General features: G+C 35.2%; 1 protein-coding gene across 3 annotated transcripts in view; it reads left to right on the top strand.

Moving 5' to 3' along the window:
* Nha1 (Na[+]/H[+] hydrogen antiporter 1) overlaps window positions 1-15,359 on the top strand; it is a 171,294-nt gene that overhangs the window by 33,411 nt on the left and 122,524 nt on the right. Inside the window, exons 1-3 of one of the 3 annotated variants that reach the window (XM_076523727.1) lie at window positions 6,556-6,747; window positions 7,191-7,346; window positions 7,434-7,561. The exons of the other annotated variants lie outside the window; for them this stretch is intronic. Coding sequence (XP_076379842.1) covers window positions 7,314-7,346; window positions 7,434-7,561 — 161 coding nt within the window. The 5' untranslated portion in view covers window positions 6,556-6,747; window positions 7,191-7,313. Of the gene's footprint in view, window positions 1-6,555; window positions 6,748-7,190; window positions 7,347-7,433; window positions 7,562-15,359 lie in introns of those variants that run through there. 3 annotated transcript variants of the gene reach the window in all.

Here is a 15,359-nt window from a genome sequence, read left to right on the forward strand (position 1 = left end):
TGTGCAAATTTTTTAAATGCAAGAAAACGTACAAATTAACAAGGTATAATGACATCTTCATTTTATTTTTACGATTAATAAGTTTTTAGTTGACGAAGGAAACTTTTCATTAATTCTAATTCTTGTAACATGACTTGTAAACAGGAGAATTTGCATGAAGATGCACGGTATAGTGATAATAGGTAAAAATATCAGACGAAAATATGTATCCCTCGAATGAAGAGATTAATTGGTTTCGAGAATAACATAAAATTTGATTGCATTGACTGTAACCAAATTTTAGTTAAATGCGAAAGATTAGTCTTTTTAGAATTGTTTAAAATGGAACATTAAAAACCGTGCAATTTGTACCGAGTTACATGAGGATAGCTTATCATGTTACACAATTTTTCATGTAATTCAAGTGCAGTGTTAATTCCAGGGTTGCTTGTAATTACATTTAAAGAGGACATCACTCTGCTAAACAACGTTTTTCACGGTCACGTTTTCCTAAATTTTAAAACCGTCGGTGTTTATTTAAATAAGATTGTTTACTTTTGACTGTCACATAATAGTAATATACTATTTTATATACTTTACTACAATAATACTACTTAATAATAAAATAAGTATAAATAAAAACTACAATATATGTATACGATTGCCATGCCACCTTGAATTAAAAAATAAATGCGAATTGAGGTGTCTATTACCAATAATAAGTCACAGATATATATACATATACAAACGATATACAGTTATTTATAAAGCGTACACCATTTAAAACGCAATAGCTTTTTTAAAACTGGACTAAGTGACTTAAATGTTTTTTGATGATAACGGGACTAGTCTTTAGACGATGAGCAAAATGTTGTTTTTAAATCTTGCTATTACTTGGAATGACAAAAAAAAAATTAAAAACTCTCGTTTTTAACTTTTGTATCTGAGCCTATATTGGAAATTTAAAAAATACCTCTCGTAGATCTCGATAACTTACATGCGTGCTGAAAAATTTATCGAATTGGGTTGACGTTGTTACAAGTTACAAGATGGCAAATTTGCAGGTTTCAAAATTCTTCAACGCCTGTAGCTCGTCTCTGGGTTAACCGATTTCGATCAAATTTTCAGCACGCATATGAGTTATCAAAATCTACGAAAGGCATTTTTTAAATTTTTGTTATAGGCTCAGATAAAAAAGTTATAAAACAGGAGTCTCCTATTTTCTTTTTTTGGCACCCCAAATCATAGCAAAAGTTTAAAAAAGGCATTTTAATTCCTCTATCATCTAAAAAAAATTCAAATCACTTAGTCCAGTTTTAAAAAACTTGTTTCGTTTTAAAAAGTGTATGCTCTGTATATGTCAAGTATTTAAAACAATAATCACCCGATGAATACTTTACACTAAAAGTGTCATCAATATTTAAAATTTTAACATTCACAACGTTAAAACTAGACGTTCTGATATGTATGGTGCAATCTACAACAAACATAATAAATTACCTGAAGTATCACTGTAAGCTAGACTCGACGGAATACTGTTGCACACAGCAATAGAACTTTTTCCTCTGCAATGAATAATTTACAGAATGACGATGGGTGAACTAGCACAGCGTCTGAATATTTTCTATGCTCTCCGTTCTACACCATAGAGACTACATGGTGTTCCATTTGTTCTTTATAGAAAAAAATGTTTCAAGTAAAAATTGAAGTTTCAAATTATACCACGTGTTTTTATTTAGACGAATATGTAGTATTTTCCATAGTATTTTTTATAATATAATGAATAATGTTCAAAATGTTTAAAATTTACTATTATTAAAAACTTTTGTTCTGAACCTTCTGTATTATAATAAACAACTTAGAAAATATTATATCTATTTTAAATTACAAATTGTTTAATACCACGTAATCAGTTAAATCATCTTGTGCGTTCACTGCACACATACGACCACTCTCTGCATGTTACATCAGAGTGATCCAGACATATCCAGTTAGAATCTGAACTATTTCCCTGATTTAGAATACTCGCAGTATACTTTAAATAGAAAACATGGCATAATGAAGTACAACAATGCGATAATTATAAAACCAAACAGTAACAGCCGTATTAAAAGTAAAGGAAACGTAAGAACCACTTTTCTCTACAGCCATCAAAATAACAACTATCTTCTAAAATGCTTTCACGTAATCCTCTAAAAGACTGCTTACATCGATAAACCTCTTAAACTCCAACCAGATGCACTTAACAAATAGAACCGACATTTTAGTTCTCTATTTTGGACTCGCTGACTGCGGATCTTCATGGAAAATACAAATTTTTAAAAGTTAGGTGCAAGCGTATTCCTCTTTTAATAATGTCCATACAGCGAAACCAATGCAAAAGTATCTTTAAATTCTTCTTGTGTATTCACTATTTTGTGTTTCATTTATCCGTTTTTATTATAAATGCATAAACTCCGCAGCTTGCTCGTAACTGTCATATAAAGAATTCAATTCGAAATATCCATCGCCGGGGATCAAAGCGGATCAAACGCACGCGAAACCGAGTAAAAGGTATTTAATTCGACGTGCGCGTTACGAGAAGTAACACGTTTCATTTTTCTTACGAAGACTGAGAACGGCACATTTCTCCATCGAGAAAAGAAGCATGTATCATCTGTTCTGTCGAAGAGTATTATATTTCATATTTACTATGAAAACTCTCTCTCTTCTTAAAATAGCCTCGGTTCGAGAAATAAGTATACGACATGAGAAACAGTTTATTCTAAGAGAAGAGATTATGAGATTAATCGTAAGTGATATCTAAAGGTGTTATCCCAAGAGAACACATTGAATTTTACGAAAATATTATTCGAAAAAGAATATATTTCTTATCTGGTTATAAGAGCGTTTATTTAATTGAAAAAACTAATTTAATTTATTCAACGAGTCATTCTTTGCGGCGAGCAATGAAACATGTTATTTTTCGCGATTAGAAATTATACGTGCTGGTCTTTGCAGCTGACTGCTGAAATGTGTTAGTTTCCCAGGTTAAAAAGCATAACGTGCTGCCCTTCGTCGCGACATATGGAAACATCTTAGTCTCCGTCGCGAAAATCGAAACGTGCTACTCTGACGCGGTCCCAAAGACTAACGTGTTAGTCGTCGTAAGAAAAATGAAACCAGTTAGTTTCCGTGACGGGCGCCGAAATTACCTATGCATTCCAACGCTAAACGGAACGAATCTGTTGCAGCGGATGTCGCAGTCTCATCAAACTGGCCACACAATAATCCTTTCTACCTCGCACACCTTATCAATCACATTGAATCGCAACTGTTTAAATACTTACGTGACCCACTGTGCTCGTGCGTGCGTTTGTGCGTTTGTGCGTGTGCGTATAGTCGAGGCACAAACGAGCAACCGGACGAGAGGCAGAAAGATAGGACAGAGAGACCAGAGAAACGTGGGAGAGAAGGATATTTGCAATTCCAATCCCATCTTCGACCTCGTCCGTCTCTCTCTTTCTCTCTCTCTCGTCCTCTATAGCGATCTCCCTCCGTCAACCTCCATATTCATCCGTTCCCCCGCGTGTACAATGAACGCGGACGATTCTCGCGTGACTGCGGCGGTGGCTGCGGAATGCTCGATGAAGGACGGAAATTCGCGTGCCCGCGATCCGAAGCGTAACAAGGAACATCACCGGCTCAACCTCTCTTCTTCGGCCGAGAAGCCTCCTCCGTGCCCATTTTCCGCCGGCGAATTTTCAACTTTCCTGCTCACGTACCGCGGCTCCGGCCCGGCCACGGTTTCGAGGCTGGACGTGAGCCGCCACACTGACAATCGATCAAATTCGCCGACCCTTTGTAAAGCTTCTATTCTCTTCTTCGAAATTTTCCATCCACCGAGTAAGAACGTACCAGGTAAACCGAGGGATCCCGTGTCTTTTCTAGCTCTCGCCGGAATTTCGCCTAATACGAGGCGTTCTTGATTCATGCCCGTTGCTGAGCTTCTGGATAGATTCAGAGCTGGGCATATTTTAATCGAGCAGCGAAGCACATATTATTCGTAGAATTTATTCGAAATATTATTCGAATAAAATTTGATTGGATATGTTATTCGAAATATTATTCGAATAAAATTTGATTTGATATGTTATTCGAATAAAATTTCATTCGACATATTATTCGAATAAAATTTGACTCCATATATTATTCGAATAAAATTTAACTCTATATGTCATCCGAATAAAATTTCATTCGTAGAGTTTATTCGAAATATTATTCGAATAAAATGTTATTCCATATATTATTCGAATAAAATTGTATTCCATATATTATTCGAATACAATTTTATTCGTAGAGTTTATTCGAAATATTATTCGAATAAAATGTTATTCCATATATTATTCGAATAAAATTTGGTACGATATATTATTTCAATAAAATTTTATTCGAAATAATATTCGAATAAAATTTGATTCGATATGTTATTCGAAATATTATTCGAATAAAAGTTGATTTGATATGTTATTCGAATAAAATTTCATTCGATATATTATTCGAATAAAATTTGACTCCATATATTATTCGAATAAAATTTATAACGCTATATATCATCCGAATAAAATTTCATTCGTAGAGTTTATTCGACATATTATTCGAATAAAATTTGACTCCATATATTATTCGAATAAAATTTAACTCTATATATCATCCGAATAAAATTTAATTCGTAGAGTTTATTCGAAATATAATTCGAATAAAATGTTATTCCATATATTATTCGAACAAAATTTTATTCCAATGTTATTCGAATACAATTTTATTCGTAGAATTTATTTGAAATATTATTCGAATAAAATTTGGTACGATATATTATTTCAATAAAATTTTATTCGAAATAATATTCGAATAAAATTTGCAACGATATTAGATTAAAATTTGATTCGAAGAATTTATACGAAACGTCATATTAGAATAAAATTTTATTCGAAACGTCATTAGAATAAATTTTATTCGATTAATATTTCGAATAAAATTTTATTCGAATAATTTACTTAAAAATTTGTACGGATAAAAATTGTATTTGAAACATTCATCGAATAAACTTTTATTTGAAATTCGAAGGATATATTCGACATATTATTCGAACATAATTGCATTTATAGAAAAATTATTCGTTATTAGGAATGACTTTTTGGTTTATTCTGATTCAATGTTATTCATTATTTAAAGGAGTTCGGGAAGTATAGTCGATCCTTCTATAACATCAAAGATATATATTTGGATGTATATATCCATATATCATACATATATCCACATATCATACATATATATAATATATTGTATATACTGATTACTGAAAGGTAGTATTCTATTAACACGTTGCGCGCTGCGTCGGTCACATATTGGTGACAGTAATTTTTGACCAATTTTGAAAATCCATTTTTATTGTAATATATTCGAACAAACTGAATTCGACTAGGATGTTTCGAATGCAAAAGAATTCTGATGCCATCCACTATGATGAATTTTAATTTTCTAGTTTTGGTTAAATTAATTAAATTGCTTCGACTTTGTGGAAATTTTAGTGGTCGATTGTCAGTGCTGAGCAAAGAATTTTACTAAGAATGCTGAGGTTGACTAATTTTTCGAATTCGGTGTTGTTTAATTTACTCTGTGTATCCATTAAATAAGACGGCAAAATTAACTTTCTCGTTCATGTGACATACATTTATGTATTGATGCATATGCGTAGTTCTTATAATGATAAGAATGAGAAAATGAAATACTGACTCATTGAGGATTATTTTTAAGTGATCTAAAGGATCATATTTTATTCTTATGATTCGAACATGTCAATATCTATGTATTAATTCAAATCTATCGACTCCACTGTATCGATGCGAATCTATCGATACAAAAGTATTGATTTAAATGTATTGCTTTCAGTGTATATAGATTCGGAAATCTACTCGACAATATTTCAGATCTTTTACTGCAGAATATTGACTTTTAAACGTGACAGAGATTGTTATAGAAGCTCTTACCGAATGCTGCAAGCTCCAGTTTAATACACCGAATTTTTTCAGCGATAACTTCGATAAAAGTGGCAAGCTTGAAACAATAAATTCTAAAAATCCTGTAGAATCATTGCAATGAACACACACCGGTCGTTCCAACAAATCAAAGATATATAAAAAGCGCACAATAACGGTGATTTTACGTCTCTGGGAAAGCTCTGCGAGCGTTTAATTAAAGATCGCCACACGTTTTCAGCGATTCCGGGTTCGGTTACTAAAAAATCGTGACGCGTTCGATGGAAACGAAGCCGTGGTAGGAAATTTAGATCAGGGGCATTCGATAGCCGCGGACGCCGTGAATATTTCACCGTTGGTTCCAATTCGCGGGGAATTTCGCTGTGCATGACAGCAAATAATCAGCGGCGTAAAATATCTGAAATACTCGATAGCCGGAAAATACGCCTCGGCGAACGAGAACGCGCCGGCGCGGCGCGGCGCAAGAATTCACGGCTAATGAGCAATGAAAATTCGCGACTTCCGCGAGCTCGAGTCTCGACGGCATGCGAAATCATGATTAGAACAGTTGGCGATTCGCTGCGCTGGCCAGCCGAGTCCGTACACTTTGCAATAGTACAGAAACCAAACAATTCCAAGTGCTTCGAACAACGTGCCTTTGGAAATTTAGGATTTTCTCTTTTATAAGCAACTAAGAAAGTTTTTAAATAGTCGATCAACCATTTACTGTACCTACATATCATCTTTCAGGGTATGTACTTCGTATCCATGCCTTACACAGCGGTGTGAATGATCACAGATTCAAAGCAACTTTTACATTATTAGTGATATTTAAACAAAAACTTAACGAAACACCATATTTCTATATTTTTATACTTCTATACTTCTATACTTCTATACTTCTATACTTCTATACTTCTATACTTCTATACTTCTATACTTCTATACTTCTATACTTCTATACTTCTATACTTCTATACTTCTATACTTCTATACTTCTATACTTCTATACTTCTATACTTCTATACTTCTATACTTCTATACTTCTATACTTCTATACTTCTATACTTCTATACTTCTATACTTCTATATTTCTATATTTCTATACTTCTATACTTCTATACTTCTATACTTCTATATTTCTATATTTCTATATTTCTATATTTCTATATTTCTATATTTCTATATTTCTAGATTAGGAATAGGGGCAAATAGAAATACAATAGAACTCCATTTATCTGACATGCTTGGAGGACAAGACTAGCCGGATAACTGAATCTGTTGGATTATTATCCAGACTCCTATTGGAGTCTACCGATGGCACCGAAAAAGGCAGCGGACAGCATGCCGGTATACATTAATATGAATCTATAGTAATTCTAGAATAAAAGCGATGACTTAACTTTTCTATTTCCAATTTTTTGCCACAATTCGAAGGCAATTCGGAGGCCATGCGACGTGATTCGAAAGCAATTCGGAGGCCACAAGCTACGATTCGAAAGCAATTCAGAGGCCACATGCCACGATTCGAAAGCAATTCAGAGGCCACATGCCACGATTCGAAGGTAATTCGGAAGCCACATGTCATGATTCGAAGGCAATTCGGAGGCCGCATGTCACGATTCGGAGGCAATGCGATCCTTAGCATCAACGTAGCAATAAATTACATAGGCGTAGGGCTTGCACATGGAAATTCGCAGGAACCCGAAATTTGACATTTCCGGGAGAAATTACAGTAATCGGTATGTTGCGAAGACTGGAGTCGGATAATAGAAGCATCGTTTCTGACATCCACTTGTCGGTAAACAGGGTACTATGTAGGATAAACAGAGTTCTACTGTATAGAAATTGACGCTCTCTAATTAACGCTCAGATTGTACACAAAATTTATAGTTACCGATTGCTAACAACTATAAAAACGAGCCGCACGGCTCGATTAATTGTATATCCTCTTCCCAAATTATCCATTTTTGTGCACAATCTGAGTATCAATTAGGGAGAATTTACTGTATAGTTTTTCTCTGGTTTTCGCGTATAAGTGATATTCATATCAGTAAAAACATTAAAGTTACTTCGAGTTTACAATTATTCACAGCACTATAGATGACCTGGTTTAGCTGAGACACCCTGTATATTTCAAAAGAACTTACGCGTGATTAAATTATTCACGAACAACTTATTCAGAAAAAAGTTATTAAATCATTTATTCGTTCGAATAATTCTCTGGATAAAAATTTATTCGAATAATTCCCTGCTCTGTTTGATAAAGCAAGATAAAGAGATCACCTTTAATGCTCCGGAGTTTCAGTTTTAAATCCGAGTCGAACAATTGTGTGGTTCGTATAAATGACAATCCGACACCAATGGGAATACTGAGGGAGTCTTGAGAAGGGTCCCTGTTCCTGTGGGTTTAAATTAGCGGAAACCGTCGGAAAAATGGAAAACTCCTAGCTAACCCGAGGAAACGAATTTTATTTCGAATATCGAGTGGCGACGCCGCAACGGTCGTTCTCGAATGAAGAATGAGGGGTTTCGTTCGATGCAAAAAGTTTGATAAACACGAATAAATTCGATACCGTACCGCGATCCAGATTCTTCTTGAGTAATATCGCCGTGAATTAGAAATTCACTTCATCGGCTGCGGGTTCCGCGAACGAACAAAGCTTTTATAATAATAACAAAGAGAGAATTTTACCATTTACATGTTACACGACGAGATTAATTAATCCCCCAGGTGACCTGATCGGCGCTGACTTTTATAAATACCGTACGCTGGTCGAACTTATTCCCGATTGAATTTCACCGAACTAAAGCTGACATTTTATTTTCCGGTGTTAAAAATGTAACTGCACTTTGCACTCGCAACCATGCTTTTTAATGACGACTTTATTGTTAATAACTGAGGATGGCTCGTCCTGCCTGTCTGATCGGGCAACAGCCGGCCGTGTTCTATTTTACCGTTTAAAACCAGAATTTCACGTTCGCCGTGCTTCTTTTACGCATTCGTTTCGACAAAGCAAACAGCGTGCATCATTTCATTTAGTTTACGTGTTTGTTTTGTTGCATCCGAAATGCAGCTCCTGCTACTTTTTAGAGAGAAAAAATACAAACTGCGACCGTTAAAAGCTAGAGACAATTCAGTATTTCACAATCCCTGAAGTAAAGAGTTCGTTCAAACATGACAAACGTGTACCGTTGCAACTGGATTGTAGATTTTGTGCGTTTATGACGAAAATGAATACGTCAACTCTCGTACGCTCTTTGAAAATAATTGCACGAATTTTCTATGGTTTCCATGGATTTTCGTTTGTGCTTCGTTCGTAATCTCGTAATTTAAATAAATTCGTTAAATTAAAATACAATCGTAGAAAAATAACAAATTTTATACTATTTGAAATAATGAAATGAGCGTATACGAGAATTAAAAGAAAAGCAAGAATAGGTTCGAATGTTTTACACACCCTGACGAAAAGAATTCGATTAAACGAAACGTCTATCATTATAATTCGATTGCGGATTGGATGAATCTATGATAAGAATTAGTAGTTTTGTAGATTAACCGTCGCATGGTGGGGCCATTTAAATCCAAAGTCACCAACGTTACGTATAAGTTTTACTTTTTTCGTAGCCAGATCAAGTCGCGTTAGATATTTATATTACGTTCGATAAAAAGATCATTGTTGATTTCGAATAAGTATGCATAAGGAGTATGATTTCCATGAAACACGGTAACCACGTGTACGAAATACGAAGTACTATTGTATTGCTTTCAACTCATTAAAAATACTAAAATAGGAAACAGTACTAAACATTTCTACTTAGCTCTCGTTTCTTGCAATTAGTACAGACAATTATTATTGCGAAAATCTTGCCAATTGTAAATGTTTATATATTTAAAATCTTTCTTTTATAAATTTTTCTGTTTTTGAGAAGAAATATTTTTTTGGTAATGAGACTAAACGCAGTAAAATATTCTGAATTTTTCTCTCATAATTATTGCATCTTTAAAAATATTCGTACACACATAAAATATTATGTTTCGTTTTCAACATACCCCGCAATCAATTGTTTTAATTATCATGTTCACAATTTTGATGGAATATTTGCTGGCGGGTAAATAAAAATGAAAAGTCAAGAATATGCGTGGTGGAATATTATCTGAATATTAACTTCCATTTGTAATATATGTGCGTCGAAATAATTCTTTCAACAATCACGTTCGCGATTTCATTAAAATGTTGTCTGCCGGATATGAAGGAAAATGCGTGCTCTTCAGCGAAGGATTATGCATTAATAAATTGAATATCGTATTTTCGAACAATAGTACCATAATTGCGCAACGTTTGACAATATCAGGCCGGTCACGCTTCTTTCATTATCATAATTTATCGGCGTTATGTTGTTTGATTCGTTCTGACAGAAAGCACTTGAGTAAATTCGTTCATTGACAACGATCTACAGGATGAAAAATGTACTCGAGACACCATGAGTAGCACTAGATATCTCGAGAAGCGATAAATAATTGATTACCGCGGTCATATGATTCGTTTAATCTTGCCTCGATATCTTCGCTGAGCATACCGAGGGTCTGACGCGATGTTATTTGGCAACATTTTTATTATTTTACGGTGGACACCTGCCGTGATCGCGTCACGTGAAATCACATGCTGTCACATGCTGCACATGGCAGCACGTGATATCACGGTGACGAGCCATATTTGTATCACGTTAGAACAGTGAAACCTATTTAACGATACATCATTTTCTGTTAACAATGAAGTGTGAAACGTCGAGCAATAGTTTCATGTAAATGTAAAATTTTGGCTCGACGTGAAAACGTGACGCGACCCGTACGTGGAAATGTGTAATGGCGTGAAAAGTTGGACGTGATTATAATTTGTTTCGAAACAGATTTCTGTTATCTACAGAAACAAGAGAAATGTGTCGGATCAAACTCCGCGAATGTTACGTAATGCCCACATGGTCCGACGACGGACCATTTTAACAACCATACAGTTGACGATGATTCAAATTTTTCGAAACACGTGTTTGTAGATTCTTTTTGTAGATTTATTTATTCTGTCTGTTCTTCCTAATCATACATTTTATTTAATGTTGAATTATAATTTTCTTTCATTCTTGAATAGGAATCGAGAAGTAGGATATTATAAATAAAATATAAACAATCTTTAGGAAAAATTAGATATTAATGATAAATTCAAAATTTTTTAAATTATCTAAATAATTCTGAAGTTACAAAAATTGTTACAATTTTCGGCTGCAATTTACGCAATTTAAAAAATGAAATGTAATGAAAGAAACTGTAACATCGCATATATTTATTTCAGTACATCGTAAAACTCTTGGTACAGAAAAGAAACTTACGTTTGCTCTCCTTTCGTAACAAATTAATCTTTGACGTGTATATTCACATAAATCCCTGCGAATATTTTATCTTCTTTATTTATGGAGAACTATCCGGACCACTTTGAACGTGTTCAAACGTTCGTAATCCTATAAATTAAACAGAATGAATTATTAGGTCTACCGGAAAGTTCTGTCCGTTTAAGGAATGAAAGGAAATAATAGATTTTTCATAAATTTAGTAATATTTATTGTACAATATAATTTCCGTCGTTACTCATGACCTCTTGCCAGCGTGATGGCAATTTGTGAGCAACATTTTTCAAAAATATATGTCTCACATGAATATGTGCATATCTATTGAAATTTGCAATGACATTATCAGACAGAATTTTCCGGTAGACCTAATATTAGCCAAATACTTAATTTGGTTTAGAATTGACGAGTTTCTGTATTTATACAGATAATGCACGGTTGGTTGTTCGAACATGTACTCAAATAAATAAATATTTAGATGAAAGGACTGTGAAGCTGTCACTTCCCATGCTTCAAAAATTCATCGTTTTTCGCGTGAGTTAAAGATTAAATACTAACGCATCACCCACAAGTGTGTACTTAACAATTTTTAAATCCATATTATTTAACTAAAGTATTAATAATAATAACAACCCATTAACTTAAGTAATCATTTCTTTCGAAATTGCTATTTAAAAGAATATTTCTAAGCTGGTTGTCAACACGCATTGCATACAAAAAATCTCTGATTGAATCTTTTTTCAGAGGTATCAGCAGCATACACTTTATTTTTTGGTCTAATTAGCGTGAACATTGTGTTACCAGTGATGTCAACTCTGCCAAATTCCACGAAGTTATTTATTTACGTCGAACTTTAATTGCGTTGCTACGTATCGTTGCTATAGTTTTCAGGAAACAAGCGCCAACGAAACTCCCCTTGCAATTTCCATCGTCATCTTTTTCTCGTTTAAAGTATAAAGCTTCTTTTTACTCATACCAGTAAACAGTGCATTATTTTATATTTGGAAAATCTACAAAGAGACGAATGGTTTGATCTTATGTTACATTTCTTTAACCTTTAAGAAAATGACAAAAGATTTTGAATGCTATATCGAAATATGTACAGTTATTCACAAAATTGAGCGTGCATCTTCTAAAGCACAATAACTTTTTTAAAACTGGACTAAGTGACTTGAATTTTGTTTAGATGATAAAGGGACAAGTCTGCTAGACGATGACAAAGACGTTTTTTTTTTTAATTTTGTTGAGATGACAAATAAAAATAAAAAATCTCTCGTCTTTTTAACTTCTTTATCTGGGCCTGTAACAAAAATTTAAAAAATGTCTTCAAAATTGTGTAACGTCGTGTTAAAAATTTGACCGAAATCGATTAACCCAAAGTCGAGTTACAGGCGTTGAACAATTTCGAAAACTGCAGATTTCTTACAGTTTTTGGTAAAAATCGTGCTAATAATTTTCAACATGCATACAAGTTACCGAGATCTACAAAAGACATTTTCTAAAATTTTCGTTATAGGCTCAAATAAAAAGGTTGAAAGACAAGAGATTTTCATTTTTCTGTCTTTTCAAATAATAGCAAAATTAAAAAGAAAAGTATTTCAGTCATCGTCTAGTAGATCAGAGAAGAAGAATTGAAGTCACTCAGTCCAGTTTTTAAAAAGTTATCGCGTTTTAAAAGGTGTATGCTCAATTTTGTGAGTGACTGTATAAATAAACCTTGTAAATGTGACTGCAAATGGTGTTATAGTTTCTCCGCTAGAAGGTCCCGCAGGAAGTTAAACAAAAACGCAATTCACACTGGGATACTCCGTTATGGCAGTGCCCGTGATCCAGGCGTTAACACGCTAACGCACCCAGAGCTAACAAACTTTGAGTCTAGGATCCCGTCGTCGATCCTGACGCGTCCTTGCTCGGAGTGAAATGAGCGGTAGGGATACTGGCATAAAGTTTTCATAGCGCGCGTTCGCGGCCACTTTCGTGACCGGTTATAGACACTCGCGAGCAGCAGACGAGTAATTAATTCTCAACAGTGACCGTAATACCATGCAATCGAGCCGCGAACACGCATCGCGTTCCACCGTGGCAGGAAGATGAATCGCGTCACCGGATTAGTGCCGACGATCGCCCACGACCACTTTCAGCAGTTCCCCCCTATCGTTTCGTGTCACCGAGCGCCGCGGTCCGGTATTGGCTGGAAGCAATTAGACTCGGAATTTCGACAATGTTGCTACCTGCCATCCGAATCCACCATCGCTTTCAACCTGAAAAATCAAACCCGTGTTTGGCAATTTCTGTTTCTGGAAAATCCGACGAGTTTGCGAAAAGCTCATCGCGAACCACGATCTACACGTGTCTCGAGGTGCGTCAGAGTAGTTTTTCTCTTTTATTTTGGCAAGTAAATTGCGACTGAATCCATTTCGTAAAAATTGAACAAATTGTTGTTATTTTAAAGAATTGAAAATGTTGTCGGCGATGAATGATCGAGATTCGCTTGTGAACTGCACGTTTTTAGAACATTCTTGCAAAATTTCATGCTAATCGCATCGTTAGTTTTTGAGAAGAACGTATTCAAATCAAGTTGCAGATTATAGTCGACGCGAAAAGTTTCTTGATACCATTTTTAAACCGAGAAAGTTTTTAAAACTTGGACCAAGTGACTTGAAGTTTCTTGAGATGTTATACTGTCTAGTTTATCGGACCATGATTCGACAAATTTTTGCTCAAAATGCCGTTTGGTCGGAATGATAGACAAATTAAGACATGATGCTTGCTCAATCAATGCTTTTTTTATCTGTTTTTCTTACGAAAATTTTCAAAATAGGTTTCGCAAATCTCGGTTTTTTATATGAATGCTGAAAATTGCATCGAAGTCGGTTATTTGATAAAATAACTTTTGCTTCGTTGTCCAGTAAACTAGTCAACATAGAGTTGTAAAACAATTTGCCATTTTATTCGATCTTTAATAAGTTATTTCGTTTGAAACGGTGTTAAACGTATGTACATATGTATGCACACTCCGCGCCAACTGTACGTAAACCGCAAGAAAAACACACGACATTTGATTCTAAGCAGCTTTAGTTATTTAGTTGCTAGATTGCGGAATTTATGCATTCATGACGAAAACGAGTGCAGGTCAAAACAGTGGAAAGAGTGAAAGCATTTAAGAATACACACGCTACACATTATTTCCAGTACAGTGAAGTTATTAAAAGAAGACCGAATTTTCTGCGCGGCTTCTGGTTCTTGGAATTAACGAAGAACATTTCTATTTTGCACAAAGATTCGCGGTCTGTTAATTGCAACAGTTTGCGGGCGCATTCTTGTGATCAGAAACAACATCGCGATGCAAGAAAAGTTGACCCGCGTAATCGAGACCAGGAAACCCAGTAATCGAGTTTCCGCGACGCCAATTCGTGAAAGAAACTGCACTGAGCATTGCGATCAATTAATTCGCTTTGTGTTCGATAGTATCGGTTGCGGGACGCCGCGGGTACGGCGTGTCGTACGATCGAATTTCATTAGCGAACTTTCGCCTGCCCTCAGAATTACCGGAATCGGAAGCAAGGCTTCTTATCCGATCCCGGTTTTATCGTATCGCAATCAGGATGACACCAACTAAACTCACAATCGTTTCCTCCCGCGGCAAAAAACAGAAGATTAATTATGCGGCGCCACGAACGGTCCCCAGAGAGTTCGCTCAAACTGGTCCGTTTACATCGCATCATTCCGGCCAAGATACCCGCGGAAACAAGCAATTAACCACAAAGTCCAGGCGATGAGGTGGAATGTAATTTTACCCGAAGTTGCTCATAATATCTTTAGAAAGTCCCGCGGCGCTTTATTCCCTCGCACGATGCTTCCGTTGCCGATAAAACACAGCTCGTGACGCGCCGCCACCGGTGCTTTTTTAACACCGGTTCCCGTCGACGCGCTGAAATTTTCCGCTCGTTTATGCGGGAGCAC

This window comes from Megalopta genalis, chromosome 7 (assembly GCF_051020955.1).
Source record: "Megalopta genalis isolate 19385.01 chromosome 7, iyMegGena1_principal, whole genome shotgun sequence".
Taxonomy (NCBI): Eukaryota; Metazoa; Arthropoda; class Insecta; order Hymenoptera; family Halictidae; genus Megalopta; species Megalopta genalis.